Genomic DNA, 19,549 nt, shown 5'->3' with positions numbered 1-19,549 from the left:
GCGGGCGGGAACACATCGGCGTGTTTCTCGTCGCTCTTCACAGGCTCGCCGTCTGCTTATCTCAACTCGCTTCCGTGTGTTGGATTTCTGGTTGGGCTGCCGACTGCTGTCATGCGTTGGTTCTTCGCTCCTGCTTCCGCAGAAAGTGCAAAGAGTTTGAGCTTTCTGTTGATTTGGTTGGCGGTTCGTATTAAAGGGACGCTTCAGCAACGTTAACATGGCCGCTTCCATCATCCATCTGCATTCGGTATTAAAATGAGGGCATGGATCTCCTTCGAGCATCATCGACATCGCTCTGCTCACTTCCACGGTTCCTCATTCGCACGTCAATCCGACACGGAGACGTCAATTCTTCGGAATTCGCATTAATTTCGGTGCCGATTGATCACCGTTTTCGGACGTTGAAAGTAAACTGATTTCCAATGGCGAGTCTGTAATGGGTCCCTTTAATGACTCCGACTGAAACATGAAGAGAGCGGAGGGGGGCGTGGCCATATTCCTCCGTTTTTCAAGTCATCTCTTATTTTGTCATTCCGTCCAAATGAATCAATAAAAAAATCAAATGATAACAAATTTCACTTTCCTGATCCCAAACGTATATCAATTTGGAACTGGTCCTCCTTGAAATTGGACTTGACTGTTTGGACTAAAATCGGCTTTGTCATGTTTGTCCCCAGCCGGCCCGGCTTACTGAACGCCAGCGACCCGGCGTACCCTTGGTTGGCCGACTCGTGGCCCGCCGCCAGCTTGCCCGTCAACTGCGGCTCCGGGGGACCCAGCGATCTCTCCAACTTTGGCCGCGGAGGTGAGCGCCGCGTCTCGTCTCACGGCAAACGGACGGCGTCAGAATGGCGGTTGGGGGCGGTTTGCCGCGTGAACGGATGGCGCCGAGCAGCCAGTCGTGAAGGACGGGCGCAGATGCGGACGCTTCCGCCGTGGCGCCGCATCGTCTGCCCTCGGCTGGGCACGCACGGCGGGTGGGGAGATGGCGGCTACTTCACGGGCTCGCGCTCGCTCACCGCCGCTGTTGTGCTCGACGCAAATGCGTTTGCATTTCTATAAAAGTTGTTGATTGAATTGATTTGGTGACAGCACAATAAATGTTCTCGTCACTCAGTCAGGCATCAAAAACACAAACCAGAAGACAAAAAAAAAAAAAGAAATGGGCATTTTTCAAGATTTCGTGGTTGCCGGCAGACGAGTCACTCTGCATCCCGCCCCCGCACTGAACAGCATCAGAATCCCATTTTAAAATAAAAGCCGTCTGTGACAAGTTGACCACTTGGAAAAAGCTCTTACTCGGAAATCCGGCATGTGATTTCTTCACAATTTGGACCTTGACATCCCAATCCAAATGCACTTTATTGTCATTGTCTCTCCGGTGCAAATCGAATGGAATCGAATCAATGAAATTAATTGAAGATGAAATAATAAATAGACGGCTGCTGGTGTTTTCTTGCGCAGATCTCCCGAGCAACCAGGGCGACAAGACGGGCACCATGCTGTCGGACGGCGCCATCTACAGCAGCATCGATTTCACCACCAAAGCCAACTACGGCAGCCCGGGCCAAGCGTCGCAGGCCACGCCGTACGCCACCACGCAGATCTTGCACTCGGGCAGCATTCACGAGCTGGCCGCGGAGCTTCCCGACGCCCAGTGGAAGGCGTCGCTGCAGGCCAAGCAGGAGATGGCCAACCTGGGCTACTCGCTGCCCGACAAGAACTCGTGCAACAACAGTAAGTCGCCAGCCTTTCGGGGTTCGACGTTTTCCATTTGCTCCCGGCTTGGAGTAAACGAGCCGTGTTTCCGCGGTCATTTAGAATTGGCCGAGGCTTGTCTGATTTTGTAAATGGCCGAATCAGCTTTCCTCACGTGTGAGCTCATGCATATGTATGATGTCATTTGCGAACAGTCTCAAAAGTGAGGGAGCCGTTTGGACTTGTTATTAGGAGCAAAAACCGGATTCTCTTTCGGTAAATGAAGCGCCATGTTTGTGCGGATGACGCTCCAGCAACATTTGTGCACACCTGTAGCCCATTTGGATCACTCGCACTTTTACCAAAATAATCGAAAAAGAAGAAAAGCGGTTTTAAAATATTCAGAGTCAGTTTGACCCGCAACGTAAAAGTAGACTGAAAGAATTATCAGATTTATTCGAGCTAATCATTTATAATTCAATTTCCAAAAAAAAAGGCCAGCTGATTTGGTTTGTTTTTTGTGATCCGTTTAAACGAAACTAATCTTAAAAATGTGTCTTTTGTCTGTTTTGGGCCAATTTTAGCCCCTCGTGTCACGATGTCAACGTAAAAAAAAAGTTTGAGCTGTATTCAACAAAAATGTGCATTTCTGAAATGATTCAAAAAGTTCACGTCCCAGGATGGTTGCCATCTTAACACCGGCGTCTCCGCCCCCCCCCCCGCCGGCGTGGCGTCGTGTCGCCCCGCCCCCTCGTTCTGGTGCTTGCTGGGTGCTCCGACTGCATGTTTGCATGTTCTTGTGCTGCCTGTCACCTGACGCCACTGTGATGCTTTGCTCCCCCCCACTATTTTTTTTTAATTTTTTTTATCCTGCCCTCTTGGCCTCCCCACTTGCAGCCCTCCTTTTCATTCCCGACTACCGGCTGAGCGACGGGCTGTCTAATCGAATTCCGCACAACCACTCGCAAGATTTCAGCACCACCAGCTCTCACAACAGCTCAGAGCGAAGCGGCAGCCTCTCAGGTTGGTTGGGGTTTTTTTTTTTTTTTTTTTTTCCCCGGGACACGCCCCCCTCGGGGCTACTCCGCTTTCTGATTGACAGCGCTCCTAATTGCTTCATTGATTTGGAATTTGCATGCACAAGGCTGACATCCGTGGCGCTTTTGATGAACGCCGTCCCTCACCAGCGGTGCTTTGCTCTGCCTCTCCTCTTTCATGACGTTCGCTCAAATTGACGCCGTGCCCCAATTAAAGCCATGAGGACGCCCAATCGCCGTGCATGGCTGGAATCAGCCACATGATGACTGGACTATTCCCGCCATCTGGCCGTGGAAAAGCAGGAATTTACTGTAAACTTGAAAGAGAAAGGTGCCCCTGAACGCAACACACTATTCCCCCTCCCAAAAAAACGTACCTCAAATGTATTTATAGCGCACTTCAACAACATGAAGTTTTATTTCTATTGCAATTGTCCTCCTCAAGACAACTCCATGGCTTTGGCACAAGAACGACGACACAACACCTGCAAAGATTTACAAACGACAGCTGACCACACTCAGAGAAAACAAAACAAAAACCACGAGACCACGCGTGAAAAGGTTTCCTGGAAGTCCATTTGAAAAATCTCGTAAGACATTGCGATATCTGTTTTGAAGCCTCGGAACCATTCTTCAAAACCCCAAACGTGCTTGGAAGCTTTGTTTGAAAGCTGAAAACTGCAATTTGAAAGATGAGCCCAGGCTACAAAACTTTAGCGCGTCTCCTCGGGACCAATGAGAGGGTCCCATCGACCTCCCATGCATGCTTTTGGATTGTGGGAGGAAACCGGAATACCCGCAGAAAAGCCACGGGGAGAACATGCAAACCCCGCACCGGACGGCCGTTGCCGGAATCGAACCCCGCACCCTTGAACTGTGAGGCGATCGTGCTTACCAGTTGTCCGCCGCGCCGCCTACGTTATACCCGTTCTATTTTAAAATCCCGAGAAATCCTGCAAATTGTGTCCGACTTTTAATAACGTGGCATGACCGCCATCTTGCTTCCCGCAGACGCGTCGTCAACACGCCTCGCGCCATCTTTGAAAAGAATACTTTTTACGCCGCGTGCCATTTGCAACCCAATTCTCGTTATTTCGCTCCACGTGTGAAGGTCAGCCAGCCGAAGCGACCCTGCCGGGTTCTCGAAGCGAGTTCTGCTGAGTTACTGCTTGCGTCTTTGTCGTCTCACCTTACTGCGATTGTTTCTTTTTTTCGGTCTACTGAGCCAATTGAAATACGGGCCGCTTGACGGTTATTTTGATATCCGTCACCGCGGGTGAGTTCCGTGCGGCTTCCCCTGCTCGGCACCCAATGAAAACACGGCACTCCTGCACTTACATGCTGGGAGTGCCCGAAAAACCTCGCGGTATAAATAATCGAAATTTAGACGGCGCGCTGGAGAGCAGAGAGGCCCCCTTTTTTGCTTTGCACGTCGGTGGAAGACCGCTTGTGTAATTGGTGCCCAGCCGCAGCTCTCGCGCTCTCTACTTTTCATATTTGGAGGGAACTTCCGTGCCAGACCACCAGACTTTTCCTAGAAGAAGAAAAAGAAGCAGAAGGGGCGGGGCGCTCGTGTGAATTACGGATGCCGTTATTGCGAAAAGTCAAGTGTGGCCCCCGAAGACGCGGCGGAGACGGGGCGGGGGGGGTGCGGTCTCGGTGGCTTTTTAGTGCTGTGGGACCTTCACACGCACTTTCAGTGCATTTGATTGATCAGGAAAAGCAAAAGGAAAATAATCTCAACTCATTTACTAGCATTGATAAAAGCAAGGAGAAGTCGGTCGGAAAATGTTTTTGCAGCTGCTTAAAAGGCTGATAAGTCAAATCTGAATCAATCAGCACACGCACGTTTCCAGACTCGCTCTTTAGTCTTTAAAGACCGGGACTTGAAGTGTTTACTAAAAGCAATTTGGTTTAACGCCAAAAACAACGGCCGGTGCTTCGGACTCGTTTTGGTTCAGTTCAAGGAAATTTGGATTGCTTCATTTCCCAATTGTTTTTTTTTTTTTTTATTAAATTTCAAACAATCCCCATTGATACGCAAGCTAATTGTGGAATCCAAAAAGGCATTTTTCGTGGTTGTCAACGGGACGCTTTTCCGTTTTGTGCTCATTTGAAGAACCGAGATTCATTCAATGTGGCAAAGTTCGCTTGAAACGGAAAAGAGAATGGTACAAAATGTCCTAAAGGGAGAAAAAGTGTAAGAACCACAACAAAAAAAAACGAGAGCCTTGGAGTGTGTTTTTTTTTTTTAAAGAGAGGAGAAAAAAAAAGTCTCCTTGAGACGATGCCGACCCGGCCGGCAGCTGCACAAAGACGAATGAGACGGAAGGGGAATCGGGTTTCGGAAGGATGCGGGTGAAAATGGGCGGTGGTGGTGTCGTTGGTGGCTCTCTGGTGTAATAAAAGAAATGAAAGTAGTAATAGAGTCGGAGCGAATTGCATTAGGACCGCAGCAACTCCACACAAGTCATTCATTATGATGATGCGGCACAGTGGCATTTTTAAAAAAAAAAAAATTTTTCTTCCTCCACGGTGGAACCAAAAGCGTGCATTGAAAAAGAGGAAGGCTGAGGGATGGGTGGAGCGGCAAGGTCTGTGGACGGCTCCTCGCCGCCGCCGTTTCTATGGCGATGGGCGGCTTTTCAGCCAATCGATCAATGGGAGGATCCTTTTCATCAGCCGACCTTGAATTTTCGCGCGTAGGCGGCAGCGGCTTGTTGAAAGAAAGCTTTCATTTTACTGACATTTTTGCTGCTTTTTTTTTTTTTCAAGCTGGCACGAAAGCGATTCAGATTCTTTCGTGTGACCTTGGCTTGTTTTTGTGGCGTCGTGTTCTCTAACAGAAATGATCCATTCTAGGTGGTAAAGGAGGAAAGAAGAAGAAGACCAAGGCCGCTTCCAAAGCCGCTAAAGCCAACAACTCCAATTGGGCCAACATTCCCTTACCCCCTCCCCCCATCCACCCTCTTCCGGGCACTGATATGGACCACTTTCCCAATGAGCACCACGACGGAGGAGGGTAAGTTTGATGACAACACATCACTTCCTGGTTTAGAAGACGTCGGGTTCATTTTTTTTTGTTTTTTTTAATTTCAGGTTTCTTCGTTTTTGTTTGTTTGTTTTCCAAAATGCTTTGTCATAGTAATTAGTTTTAGTATTAGTTTTATTTATTTTATTTTTTATTTCTTTATTTTTTTTAATTTTGTGTATTTCGGGAGTGCAGGTAAAAAAAAAAGGGGAAGTATTGTACAGTAAAATATTATTACAAACAACCGTCCACAAGTCCAAAAACAGGTACTACATAACTCAAGTACAATAAGTGCACCCCGTTTGCCAACTTCAAGTCACTCTAATTTAAGAAATTCTAAACTCGTAACTGTGGTTGCCAGTCGCCCCGTTTGTCTTTGATTGGTCGCCAGACTTGATGTCATTCATTTGCCACCTCGCATGTTTTGGGCCGCTTGGTTTTAATGAGTAAAAGTTGCTAATCTTCTCCCAAATCGCAAACATCAAGTGCAAATTGCAGTCTTTGGATCGCCCATGGCTCCGTTTGTGTGCACCTGAGCGCAAAACTCACTAATCACCGCCGTTGTCTTGCACGCCGACCGCTCGACCTTCTCCCGAGCGGCAAAACAAACTGCCTGCGTCTTCGCAACGGCCTTCAGCTCTGTTTTCCCCGCCGCTGATTACTCGACAGCTGTGCATCTGGAGCGGAGGGAAGGATCAATGACAAAAAAAAAAAAAACGTGCCCAGATGGCTCCGGATCCGTTCCCTAATCTCTGGGACGACTCCACGACCGGCGAATAAATCTTCAACCGGCGCAGATGGCTTCAAATTGAATGGATTTGCCCCGATTCGGCTTTGGCGTCTTTTTGAGTGTGGCCGAGCCCCGGACACCTCGAGTGGCTTTCCTCGCTCCGGCGTCCCCCGGACACCTCGAGTGGCTTTCCTCGCTCCGGCGTCCCCTTGCTCGCCATTTGCAATCTGGGAGAGTCATCAGCTTTAATAGGCTGGCTGCCAAATGAGCTGCGGCGTGCGCTGTAAATCTCCTAATGGCAGCAGATTAAACATGTAATGTCCTACACGCTCGCTCACTGACAAATTTCCTCGGCGAACGTTTTCTTTGTTCCGTTAGAAGTGCAGCTTGCAGCTCGCCGCTAGCCGAGCTTCGGCGCATTGAAGTCAACGGAGCGCAAAGTCGCAATTGTCGTGATCAATCGCAGCATATTGTCCAAGTCGTCCAATTCGGGGTCCCGGGAAAAAAAAAAAAATGAGCGTCTTTTGGCCGCGCAGGTACGAGAGCGACGGCTGGGGTCCGCCGATGCCGGTGCAGACGTACCTCCACCAGGGCATGGAGGACGAGCTGGAGGAAGAGGAGGAGCGGGTGCCGACCCCGCCCGTGCGCGGGGTGGCCTCCTCCCCGGCCGCCGTCTCCTTCGGCCGGCAGTCGACGGCCACCCTCACCCCGTCGCCTCGGGACGAGATGCGGCCCATGTTGCAGGCCCATCTGGACGAGCTGACCCGAGCCTACCAGATGGACGTGGCCAAGCAGACGTGGTAACGGTTCACTCGCTTACGTTCCGATCCGAAAGGAGATCAGACTTTCCATTTTGATCAGAATATTAGCAATAATGATAACATTGATATGAGCCATAAATCACTAAACAGAAATAATATCATAAAATAAAAATAACTTTTCTCTCACCTTTAACCAAAACAATAAAATAATTCATTAGCATTTTAAACAAAGAATGAAATCAAATTTAACATCAAATCATTAAGCAACAAATTATTGTTTTAATCGATTAAACTGTCGATTATTTTGATCGATGAATCAATGAATTTGAACATTTAATTTCATTTCATTTTATGATTCCCTTACGAGTTTCTTCATGTCAGAGAATTTACAAAAACATGTATTATTGTTTTGTAAAGTAAAAGCAAATGTACAAACAAAAATAATCACTTTGTGATCATGAAGGGAAAATAACTGCTTAGAAGCTGAAATTCGGAGAATTTGGATCTTTTTTTTTTAATGAAAAAGTATTGAAATGGTTAACCGATAATGATAATTGATTAGTTGCCCAGGAATCAATTATTTATAAAATTGATACAAAAAATAAAAATAGCCAAAAGATATGACTATAAACCAAAAGTTACAAAAAACAAAAATGTGTTCATTTTTTCATTGCAAAACACGATCGTCACCTCCGAATCGACTCGCATTCAGAAATGCGTCGCATTGTCGCCTAAACTCTCTCCGACACGATTCACAAGCGCAACATCGGGTCAGTGATTGCTTGAGAAAAAAACAAATATTAAACACAACCTGCAGCTTCAGACTTTCTATGTAAAACACACACATGACCTGCATCCACATTTGTGTGTTATTATTTTAAAAATGCCGACTGTATGCATATTCGCTGGCGGCGGCAGGATTGATTCTGTTGCTGCTCTAACGGTTCCTCTTTGTGTCGCCCGCGTGTGCAGTGGAGATAAACCCATTAATCATTTCATTTTAATGGCGCTCTTCCAGACGGACCTCGTGTCCTAGTCTTTACACACACACACACACACACACACACACACACGTTTTGGGCTCATGCAAGTCATACGAAGGCAAAGCTGCATTCTGTCGAGGATGGTCTGGCATTCGTCTCTATTGTCAAGAAGGCGATGTCATGTACGCCGCAGTAATAACTACGTTGCTCCGAGAGCGTTTGTGACAACACAAGAGGGCCGCTAATGACACGCCATCGGCACGTCTAAGGCCGCGCAAACAATCGCCGCACACTTTTGTGCCATCCACGATTAATGGGTCACCGTGCGAGCGGTATCGTGACGCGCGTGTTGACGAGTGCGCCGCTCGCCGACAGGCACATGCAAGTGGGGTCCCTGCCGCCCCAGGCTCCGGCGCCTCCGGTGGGCTACGTGTCAAGCACAATGGTGTCCGACCTGGAGACGGACCCGGCGGACGAGGAGGAGGACGAGGACGACGATGAGGACGAGGAAGACGAAGGCTACGGCGCCAGGCATCCCCGAGGAATGGAGCACACGCCGGGCTCCAGCATGGACAACCTGGACAACTCTTTGACAGGTGATCCCACTTTGACGTCCTCACGAGTCGCGTTTTGAGTCTTATTTGAACCTGCGCAACTTTTCGGGTATTTACGGTACTATTTTTTTATCCTGTCCAACTTTTGGGGGATTTACAGTCCGGTTAATTTAAACAGTCCGACCTCAATTTTTTTTTTTTGTAGACAGTTCTTTGATGGGATTTACAATATTTTAACATCCAAAATTTAATGATGACTTTTATTTAAACTGGGGAATTTATACTTAATTAAAGTGTTGACCTTTTGTCTGATTTATGGCAATCTTATTTTAATCTGCGGCATTTTCTTTTCTTTTTTTTTTTACAGTAGTTTGTTTTTGTACCTGTCCAACTTTAGGGCAATTTATGGTTTTATTTGAACTTTTTTCAACTTTTGGGGAATTTACAATTTAGGGGGATTTCAATTACTCTTATTTTAACCCCTGCAACTTTTTGTCTTATTTTGACCTGTGCAAGTTTTTGGGTATTTTTTGGTTGTCTTGTTTTTAATGTTGGAATGAATTAAAGTAATCACATTTGAACCTGTGAATCTTTTGGCAAAGTTACGGTTGTCTTGTTTTGCAACTTTGGGAAGATAAACTCATTCACGACCAGCAGAATAAAAAAGATTATTTGACGTCTTTAGCCGTCAATGGCAGTAAATGAGTTAATGGCAATCCTTTTTTTCTTTTCCTTTTTTTTTTTTTTTATTGAAATCAGGACAATTTTTGGGGTGCATTTACGTATTCCTACTTGAACCTTTGCAAATGTTTATGATCATTTTAAAATCTGCACACCAGTCTTATTCTACTTTGAGGGTCTTCTCAGTGGTCTTATTTCAACATACGCCACTTTTGTTGGCTTTGAAATGGTCTTAAAAGAATCTTTTTTGGGCCTTCCTCTGTCGTTTTCGGGCCATGAATGAGCGCGCTGCGGCGTCATGTCTTTGTTGTTTTGTCATCTCCCGTGACAGTGGCCCGATTGTCGTCGTTGGCGCGGCGTGTTGCACGTGACTCTGCAATGTGTTCATTTAGATGAGAACATGCACACCCAATATGTCCCTCAATCAACTTTTTAAGCACTGCTGGCACACTCGGGGGAATTATAATTAGGCCCCCCCCCCCCCCCCCCACCCCAAGAAAAAAAAAATGATAAGAAAGTCCATGAATTTTAAACAGGAGAGTGAGAGGGAAAATTAACAAGGAGTCTGTCGCCATGCGGCCGTATCTCACGAAGGAGATTTGAAATAAAATTCACGTGTGCCAGTGCCTATTTCCATTCCAGACCATTTCCATTTTTACAACTCTCTGCAAACTTTTACAGCCATCTGTCAAAATGAGGGTGGCGTGGGGACGGGGGGGGGGGGACACATGAAGGGCACGACATGGCCACCGTTGCTCACGCGCTGACCGTGGCACGTAAAAGAAACGAGCGCTGTTTGGCCATCCAAACGGCTTTTGCGCTGTAAAATGAAAGTGAAGAAAGCCGTGCAGGAAATGGATGGGAGGGAAGAAGAAGCAGGAAAAAAGGGAATCAAATATTCGCGTGTGTGTCGGTGGCTGGCAAAGTACTTTTGCGTGGTGATGATGGAAGTGCGCTTTTGCGTTTGCTGACACGTGCGACGACGGAAGGCAATAGAAAGCGGCGACTGCGCCTTAATCTGCTGCATCTCGCCGCCACTGTATTAGTGGGAAGACAGCACGATTTCTTCTCATCTATCTGCTCGTCGGTCACCGAGAGCCCGAGAGCCCCCCCCCCCAGCCTCACGGGAAGGAATACTGCCGAGATAGCAATGGCGGTGACGGCTGAAGATTTATTGCGGCCGCCGTTCGCCGGCTGTACAAATCGCCGTAAGCTTCCTGTCAAGCCTCGATGGGTTTGTCATTGTTTTCGAGCAACGCGGGAACGGCACTTTGCGTAATTAAGCGGAGAAAGTCACAAACGTTTTCAAGTCACATTTTCAACATTTGACTCCGTCCACTTCCGTCAAAGCGCCCAGTTAGCTCCGCCCACCCCGACTGACTGAGGGTTGCGACTTTGTCGTTTTTGACGTTCACTAAAGTTAACGGAAGCTGGCCTTACATCCAACCAAATGGAACCCACATTGGCCACGCCTCCAAATGCGGATGAGGCGACTCGAGATTCTGAGGCGCGTTCTCGTGAAGCGATTGTGCAATTTGCGCATCTTTGTGTCATTCTCTGTGGTGTGAAAGCGCACTTTTTCTCCTTTCGGGCAAACATTCACGCACAACACGCTTGAACTTTTGTTTTGAGCATTAGCATTCCGACTCCAGATCAAATTCTAATTCATCTTTATGAGTTTGGAAAGTCCTTTTTTTTTTTTGGACTTCCAAAACCGTCAATGGCAGTGAGTGTTTCTGCTGGCTTTGCGGCCCGATCAAACGTTATGGGTCCAAAGCGTTCCCGTAACGGTTGGCGCCGGCTCGTTCCGGTGCAACTTTTTGCCTTCCCGTCAATTTAAGTGTCAAAAGTCATCCGGAGTTGCTTTGAAAAGTCGCAGCAACTTTCCCCCTCCAGCTAAAAGAGAAAACTTGATTGAATTTTTATCAAATGACGTTACAATGCCGAGCGTTTTGATTGCGCCGCTATTTCCCGGAATGGAAGCGCTGCAGTGGAAAGTGGCTGTTAGAAAAAAAGAAAAAAGTCATTCTGTGATGTGATATGCTGAGGCAGTTGTTCCACCTCCAAAGCTTCGGCAGCTTTTTGCCTCCACTTCATTATCGGCGCTATTCTTGGCGGCACGATTGGACCCGCTGGAAATGGCTGTCTTTCTGTCTGAAAGGAATTTCAAAGTGGAAGAGGCAAGATGGAGGGCTCAAAGTAGTTACCACCTTGGATTTCAGCAGTTTAAAAAAAAAAAAAGTGGTGCGTGAGCGTCCGGGCGGTTGATGGCTTCCTGTACCTCACGCAAGCGTGCATTCTTGAGAACTTTCCTTTCATCACAGAACTTTCTGACTGCTAAAGAAGGAAAAATATGTTGCAACCTTTGCCGCAGAATGTGCAACTCTTGAAGTGGAAAGTCTTTGAAGCGGATTTGCCGGCGTATCTAAATAAATGATAATGGCATTTGCATCCCTCGCCATCCATATTGCAGACGATGAGGCGCTCATTCCGATCTTTTCATGTCCGCTCGGCTCGGCTCGGGTCAAGTCTCGGACGCTCTTAAAAATTGTCCTTTCCGCATTGTTTCCATGGAAACGTGTCTTTGAAGTGGGTCTTGTCCTGCATGTTAAGGAGGGGGGGGGTCGGTGGGTCTTTGCCACGCCCGAACGTCAGATAAGCGACAGCGAGGGACGAAAACATTCAAATGCTTTTTCTTTTTTTTCAATAAAAACCACAATTGAATTTTGTGGGTTGTTGAGGTACCAATCTCTTCAAACTATTTTTTTCAATGCAACCTATTTTTAATTATTTTCTGTATTTGCGTGAACCACAAGATGGCGTCAAAGCTCAGGTTAATCGGAAAGTAGTTATTCACGTGACGTGGTCTATTTTGATTGTCGGGGAGGAGCTTATTTTAGCAGAGTTTTCGTTTTCACCCCGCGCATATTTTTGCGGCGCATTTTTCATTGAACAAATCAGGACGTGTAAGATTTTCATGTCGGCAATTTGAATTATTTTTTTTAATTTTTTTCCCTGATTCTGGTTGATGAAAGCAGTTGAACGTCCCTGCCTTTTGTGCTCTGTATTTCTTTTTCTTCAAGGCCACATTTGGAGAAGGGGAGGGAAAAAAAAAAGGTGTCAGCCTGCCAGTAAAAATGTGCGACTTTGGCAAGCGTGAGAGCAGTCGGTTAATGTGACAGATTTCTGTGGGCTCGCTTTGGCACGCGCTTCCGAAGTGGAGCCTGCCCAAGTACTCTGCTTGCTTTTTTATGTGGGGGGGGGGGGGGGGGGGGGGGGAGAGTGCTAACAAGGCAACTGCGGGGGGGGCGACCCGCTTGAGGTCAAAGTTCACATCAAGGTTGCACCGCAACAAGCTGGCCCAAATGATTATTTTTTTGAAAACATTTGATGGCAAGACAACCAACCGCTGCAGTGTACTTGTCCGGCCACTAGTGGGCGACATCTGCATTGACGAAAATAGCAAATGCACTCGTTACTACGCATGTACAATGCAAGTTTTTTGGTACAGTTTTGACGCGGGAAACATTAAGCGAGCGACAGAAAGTGAAACCGTCTTGTGCTCGAGCCACACGTCTTCTACGCTAACAAATACACGGACGGCAGCTCAACTTCTGGCTTGTGGGCATCTTATGGCTTTTGATGTGGAAAAATGCTGCGATACATCGTAAAAAAAAAAAAAATGTAATTTCATGTACTCTTTCCTAAAAAGAAACGTTTAAGTTGGTGACAAATGTAAACTTTTGCATCGTTTTCCGTACGGAACGGAACCGTGCCGAAGATTTTGGCTTTTTAGCGCTTGCGGACAATCCTCTCGCGTCAGTCGCGTCGCCGGCTTGGGCACGGACGCCAACGACTGTGTTGCACGCCGCAGGCTCCATGGCGAACGGCTGGGGCTCGGCCTCGGAGGACGAGCGCCATTTCTCCAGCCGGCGCTCCAGCTTGGCGAGCTCGTCGGACGGCTCCATCTTTACCCACTGCAGCTTTGCGCAGGCCCTGGTGGCCGCCGCCGACAAGGCGGGCTACCGGCTGGACGGCACCACCCTCAGCAAGCGCGGCCGCTGTAAAAGAGGTCGGTGTGCCCGACAGAGCCCGGACCTTTGACCCGTGCGGGGACGCCTCTTTTTCTTCTTCTTCCTTTCTGCTCTCTGAATTGCTCCTCTTGGCGGTGCCCTGCGCACGTTTTGAGACCTTCAAAGCGACGGCCACTTTGTGCATGGCTCTTATTTTTTTCCTTTGGGTGCAAATGACGCCGTCTACTTGCTTCTCCTGGCTTTCCGCTTTCCTCCGCAGCAACGGCGACTTTGTTGCTAACGTTGTGATTTGATGTGCCCCCCCCCCCCAACAGATAAAGGCTTGCCCCACAGGCAGCGGCCCAGCAGCCCCTTCTCGACAGATGGCAGCACAGTGGGAACGCACAGCCTGGGCCACCAGAGGGCCACCAGGCCGACACGCAAACCCCGCAACCAGGGCACGGCACCACACCGAAGAGATGCCGGCGCAGACGGTGGGTGCTAATTGAGCCGACTCTGCAAGTTTGACTTTCTCCAAAAAGTTTTGACCCTTTTGTGCCGATTACGTTTTTGTAATCTCACTATATTAGATTACAAGTTACTTAGATAGTTACGTTCAAGGATACTGACAACCCAGGGGATTAAAAAAGACACCTGCATTTAAAAAAAAAAAAAAAAAAGCAAGTCTTTCTTGACTTGGCCTTAACAAAAATATTTTTTAAAATGTAATTAATGAATTAATTTAATAATTCCATTTTATTCCGTCAAGTTAAAAATCATCTGGATCCATTATTTATATTCAACGGGACAAAATAAACTAAAATAAAAAAAAGTCAGTGTATGCTCTTAAATATTTCTTACTTGTAGAAGAAAATGTGTTCAACAAAGTAACACTTTGTAGTGTTGGAAAAATAACTGGTCTGACTGCTTCGTCATTACTCAAAACTGTAAAAAAAAAAAATAATAAATACACACATAGTACTTATTAACTTGTTGCTAGCATAACTGGCGACTTTGTAACATTTGTCCAAATCTCCATTTTCCTTTTCTTTTTAATCTTTGACGTAAACAGACCTACCTCCCCCTCCCGAGCCGCCGCCCGGCCAGGGCCAAGCCCGAGCGCAGACGGGCCGCTGCATCAACAGCATGATCCCGCCTCCGGAGAGGAAGGCGACGTCCCTGGAGCGCCCCCCCATGTCGGGTGCGGCCGACGACCGGCAGATGGCGCGCGCCACCCTGGAGCATCACCGCCAGGCTCAAGAGCGACTGGCCTGCGACGACGGGCGCAGAAGCCACAAAAACGGTACGTGCGACTTGCTCAGCAGCGCCCCCTGGACGCTTTGGGGGAAGAAAAATCGTCAGCCAAACGCCAGTTTCATTGATCAAATGAGCCAAATAAGCTGCAGCGCTTCAGCAGACTCGCTTGTGTTTAATTGAAAATTTCATGGTCGATTTTTGTGATTCATTGATGAATTGGTTAAAAGAAAATAGAGATATATTTCTTTATTAAAAAACACAGTATTTAAAATCGACAGCAAAGAAAATAATTATATAAATGAATATGAAATCTGACCTTCATTCCGGCCATTAATTGTACCAATCATCTTTAGTGTGACCAAAAAGCCAAAGAGTTTTGGTTTTAATTTTGTGTTCTTTTCCAAATCTTTTCAACTTCCTGGAACGTTCTCGTTTCACAAAGGCTGCTCATATCGCTTCGTGGTCACTCGCTCGCGTGTGAAAGTTAGCGCTCGTGCTGCAGCGTGGTCAACAGATGGCGCTGTCTGACACTTGTGCCGCTTCTCCCAAATGCGGCCGTCACCTCCGAGCGGCTTCCAAAATGCGCCCCGGGGGCCCCGAGCGGCCCCGCCTCCCTCGTTGAGGCGGCCGCCAAACGCTTCTCACAAACTGCCGGGAAATGACTTTGGCTTTTAGCGTGCCCGCGACGGCGGCAGACGGATTGAAAAATCCCATCTGGGCGAGCCCGTCTCGCACATTTATCGGCTCGTTACTGGCGCTCGTGAGGTCGGCGGCGTCGGGAAGGGATCGACGTCGTCATTGTTGACTCGTGCCCGCGACTGTCAATTTTCGACTCGACATTTGACGTGCGTCCAAACGTTTGTGTGCTCAGAGGAGGGCTGCGTGCCGTACCATCGACCGACGTTCCCGTCACCGGGAGGCCACAGCTCGTCGGGGACGGCCTCCTCCAAAGGCTCGACGGGGCCCCGCAAGACGGACGGCCCCCGGCAGCCTCAGCAGTGGACGGCCATGGAGCACGCCGACTTCCTTGGCACCAACGGACAAGGGCAGTACTCAGGAGAGTTATGTAAGTCTTATTTTGAACGCCGCCACTTTTGGGCAGTCACTCGCAATTTTGGTATTCAAACCATGCCAACATTTTGGGGGACTTTTTTTTTAAATTTAATGTGTGCAATTTATCTTTGTAGTTCAAACATCATTTTTATTTAATGTTATAATTGTCATGTTGTTTTTACCAGCGGGTTTTATTCAAATCAGACTCTCGTACCATTTTTGGGGAATGTCCTGTCGTCTCATTCCTTTTTGGTTTTTGGAGTTTTACTTACGGTCACCTTATACGTTTACCGCCACGGAAAATTTGCAAGTTTGAGCTCCTCCAGTTTGACAGCAAACAAGTTCACCGTTACAAAAACATTGAAGACATAATAAGTGTCGAGCGTGATGAAACAACGCCAAGTGAACTTTATTTTTCGTAGACCGTCCCGAACTTTTGTGTTGTGCATCAGCATTGCCTGCAAAACGTGAGTGATTCTGTTGCAAGTTTTCCTGTCATGTGCGTCCATCACGTGCAACTTTTGGGTGTTTCTGGTCGTCTTGTTTTAAATTGCACATCTCGCCGAGGTCATTTCAGTAATATTAATGTTGCCGTCGCAATTGTCGATATTTTTTCAGACATTTTATTTGAACCTGCGCAACTTTCTTTTTTTTCACCCCTCATAGAGTGTTCCACCTGGCTGAGGTCCTGGTAAAAACAAAAAAACGTGGCTCCGCCCTCTTCCCCCTCTCCTCATCGTCAGGGGCGACGAAGATGAAGATGACGACGTCTTTGTGGACTGGCAGACGGTGAGAAGGGGCGGCGGCCTGCTGGAAGTGTTTCGATGAATCGACTCAGACATATTGTACATCTCGCAATGGTTTTGGTCTTTGAGGAAAACTTTTACTGGATTTTTTTTTTTTTTGTGTCCCAAAACACACACACACTTTCTTGCAAGCGCCCTTTTTTTGAAATCACTAATTTCCTTGTAAATATCTTCTTTCAGTTTGCTGTTGCTATGCAAGCCTCCAACTGTTGATTTTTAATTATTTTATATTGTGACTGGTGTGGCTGCTGTGCCATCATTTTTTTTTTCATACAATCTGTTCATATTTGCCATTAATTCTTGTAATTATGATGGTTAATTATTGTTTTTTTGCACTGCAACTGTTTGGGTGATAAGCACAAAAAACGAGACCTGAGCTCCTGCTGACATGAAGATGATGTGATGTGAAGTGAAGAGGAGTTTCTGTACTGTAAAGAGAAGAGAATTATATAGAGACAAATGTACAGAGAGATGTTTTCTTTTAAAAAAAAAAGAAGGAAAGAAAAAAAAATTGGCGAGGCAGCCAGGATGCTCGGAGAGGAAACTGGCACTTTAAAGGCGACCAATTACTCTTTTTGGGGGTCTTTTTTTTTTTTTTTTTTTAATTGTTTTGAACGATTTGACCACACTGAGGTGATGTTTCAGCACTTATGCAAATGTGGAGCGTTCTCAGTTGTTTACATGTTGATTTGAGCTTTTAGTATATTGTCTTATTTGGTGTTGAAGCGCCCTCATACGAGCTGTCTGTGTGCAACTTTCCTTGGAAATCCCGATGGACGTTGGGACACATAACACACGCACACACACACACACACACACACACACGCACAACAAGCGGTTTAGCGACTACTAAATTCTGCTGCTTTTTTGTCTTTCTTGAAAGCTTTCAGGATTTTTGGGGTGATTTTTCTTTTATGACAAGAAAAAAAAAAGTCATTTGTCCAATTGGGATGATCACTGAAAATAAAAAGCCAAATTCACAGAAATGTTTGTAGTTGTCATTTTTCAAACGGAATTCTTGGAAAATGATGACAACTTTATTCTAATTAAACATGATTTTCTCGCAAAATGCATCCATTTTTATGTGTAACATTAAGACTTTGACGTTCGTTTTTTTTTTTTTGTGGGAAGAAGATGACTTTTATTATTTTGTGACGTCACCAGAAAAGTTGTTCTATGGAGAAAAAAACTGAAAGGATTCCAATCAAATTTGACGAGGATAAAATAGTAATATTACGTGAAATGGAGAAGAAAACGTTCTTAGTTGCAATTTTACTCCCCACAAAAAAACTTTTCCAAATGGTCTGAATTTTCCCAGAAATTTCTGTCATTCTCTTCCAAAAACAGGATATTTAAAAATACCTGATGGGAATAAAGTGAACATGAGGATAAATTTGCTGTCATTTGCTGGCTGCTCCGTCTTCCTTAAGAAGCTTCCGATTGTTGATCGATTCTGGATGAGAGGACACAAACGCAAAAACGCACGCGCACACAAAACATCAGACGATGTCGTCCTTGTTTCTTTCTTTGCCTTTGACCAAAACTCTGCTGCTCTCCGTCTTCACGATTTCTGTGCTTTGACAACTGTTTTTTTTTTTTTTGTTTTTTTTTTCAAAACCATGAAAGGGTTGCAAGGTTTTCGTTCTGTTCTGTTGATTTCAAGCCGCACAGTGGCCAGTGTTTTCTGGAAATGAGGTGCATGAGTATCTCAGGTTCTTTTACAATCTGCTGGTGTTGATGTATATATGTGTATATTTATATATGTATACATATACATTATAAGTCCCCCACATTCCAACAAAAAAAGACCAAATTGCAATTTTTAATGTCCAATAATCGTGTTTCCTCTTCTTTGACATTGACACCACCACCTCCTTTTGTATTTATTTAATCTAATGTCCAATACGCGTGTTTCCCCGTCTTTTACGTTGACACCGCAATGTCCTTTTGTATTTATTAAAAAAAAAAAAGATAAAAAATCTATTGTGGAATATTCATAACAATTTGTGGTGTATGAGATGTGTTTTTCTTTTCGGTTTTAGTCGTAAATTTGAGTGCGCGAGGCGTTCCGTGTGAAGTCGCGACGGTGCGCAGGAGGAGCCAAAATTCTTGTTTGATTTCAATAATGTTGGTTCTTTGTAGAACTCTCTGTGTGTATTGCCTTTTTCTTAATAAAAAGAAAAGGAAAAAAAAAGTTTAAAAAGTGGTTGTTTGAAATCTTTGTCTACACTCCCGATCTGCCGTCAGTTCATTTACGTCGTTGTCACGTCCTCTTCCTCGTTCCCAAAAGAGAATTAACGGCCGTGCGCAATGTCACCACCCTCCGTCCTGGAAGTGAAAAATGAATCCATTAGTTTGTCAATATTAAATAAAATATATTTGAAAAATGAAGACGTGTCTCAAGCAGTTTGAAGTTGTTGAAATCAGCTTTGATTTCAAATGATTGTTTGAAAGTGACTTTCGATTCATGGTCATTTCTGAAAAAAATATTTCAAACATCCTAGCCCTACTACTAACCCTAACCCTAATTATTAAAAAAAATATATAAAAAAAAAAAAAGAGAAATAAATAAATTAATACAAAAAATACATAAAAATTATTTTTTTTAATTATTTTTAGAAAAGTTAAGAAAAAAATTATTAATCAAGAAAACAATTAAAATCATTTGAAAAAATAAAAAAAATACAATTATTAAAAAAAGTTTAGAAAAATATTCAAAAAAGAAGATATTAATAAAAAAATATTTTAAAAAAATTGTAATAATTATTAAAAATAAAATATATTAATCAAAACAAACAAAATTAAATATAATAAATTAAAAAAACTATTTAAAACATTAATAATAATTTTTTTTAAATTACCCTAATTACCCAGGTTCGGGTTAGGGTTAGGGCAAAGGTTAGGGTTAGGGTTAGGGTTAGGGTTAGGGAAAATTTGGGTTAGGG

General features: G+C 45.4%; 1 protein-coding gene across 7 annotated transcripts in view; it reads left to right on the top strand.

Annotated features, from left to right (window-relative positions):
• Positions 1-17,558, top strand: part of robo2 (roundabout, axon guidance receptor, homolog 2 (Drosophila)) — a 228,293-nt gene extending 210,735 nt beyond the window's left edge. For 5 of the 7 annotated variants that reach the window (XM_088300860.1, XM_088300861.1, XM_088300859.1 and 2 more), the window contains 11 exons: positions 678-805; positions 1,465-1,737; positions 2,596-2,721; positions 5,598-5,757; positions 7,033-7,296; positions 8,616-8,836; positions 13,350-13,547; positions 13,824-13,982; positions 14,561-14,791; positions 15,617-15,811; positions 16,465-17,558. In XM_088300860.1, coding sequence (XP_088156986.1) covers positions 678-805; positions 1,465-1,737; positions 2,596-2,721; positions 5,598-5,757; positions 7,033-7,296; positions 8,616-8,836; positions 13,350-13,547; positions 13,824-13,982; positions 14,561-14,791; positions 15,617-15,811; positions 16,465-16,466 — 1,957 coding nt within the window. In that variant the 3' untranslated portion in view covers positions 16,467-17,558. The remainder of the gene's footprint in view (positions 1-677; positions 806-1,464; positions 1,738-2,595; positions 2,722-5,597; positions 5,758-7,032; positions 7,297-8,615; positions 8,837-13,349; positions 13,548-13,823; positions 13,983-14,560; positions 14,792-15,616; positions 15,812-16,464) is intronic. The other 2 variants (XM_088300863.1, XM_088300865.1) reach the window with 2 other exon arrangements.
• Positions 17,559-19,549: the final 1,991 nt, after the last annotated feature.

The sequence above is a fragment of the Idiotropiscis lumnitzeri genome, chromosome 7 (assembly GCF_059441095.1).
Source record: "Idiotropiscis lumnitzeri isolate Australia: NSW breed Sydney's pygmy pipehorse chromosome 7, RoL_Ilum_1.0, whole genome shotgun sequence".
Taxonomy (NCBI): domain Eukaryota; kingdom Metazoa; phylum Chordata; class Actinopteri; order Syngnathiformes; family Syngnathidae; genus Idiotropiscis; species Idiotropiscis lumnitzeri.
This window is presented reverse-complemented; position numbering and strand designations above follow the sequence as displayed.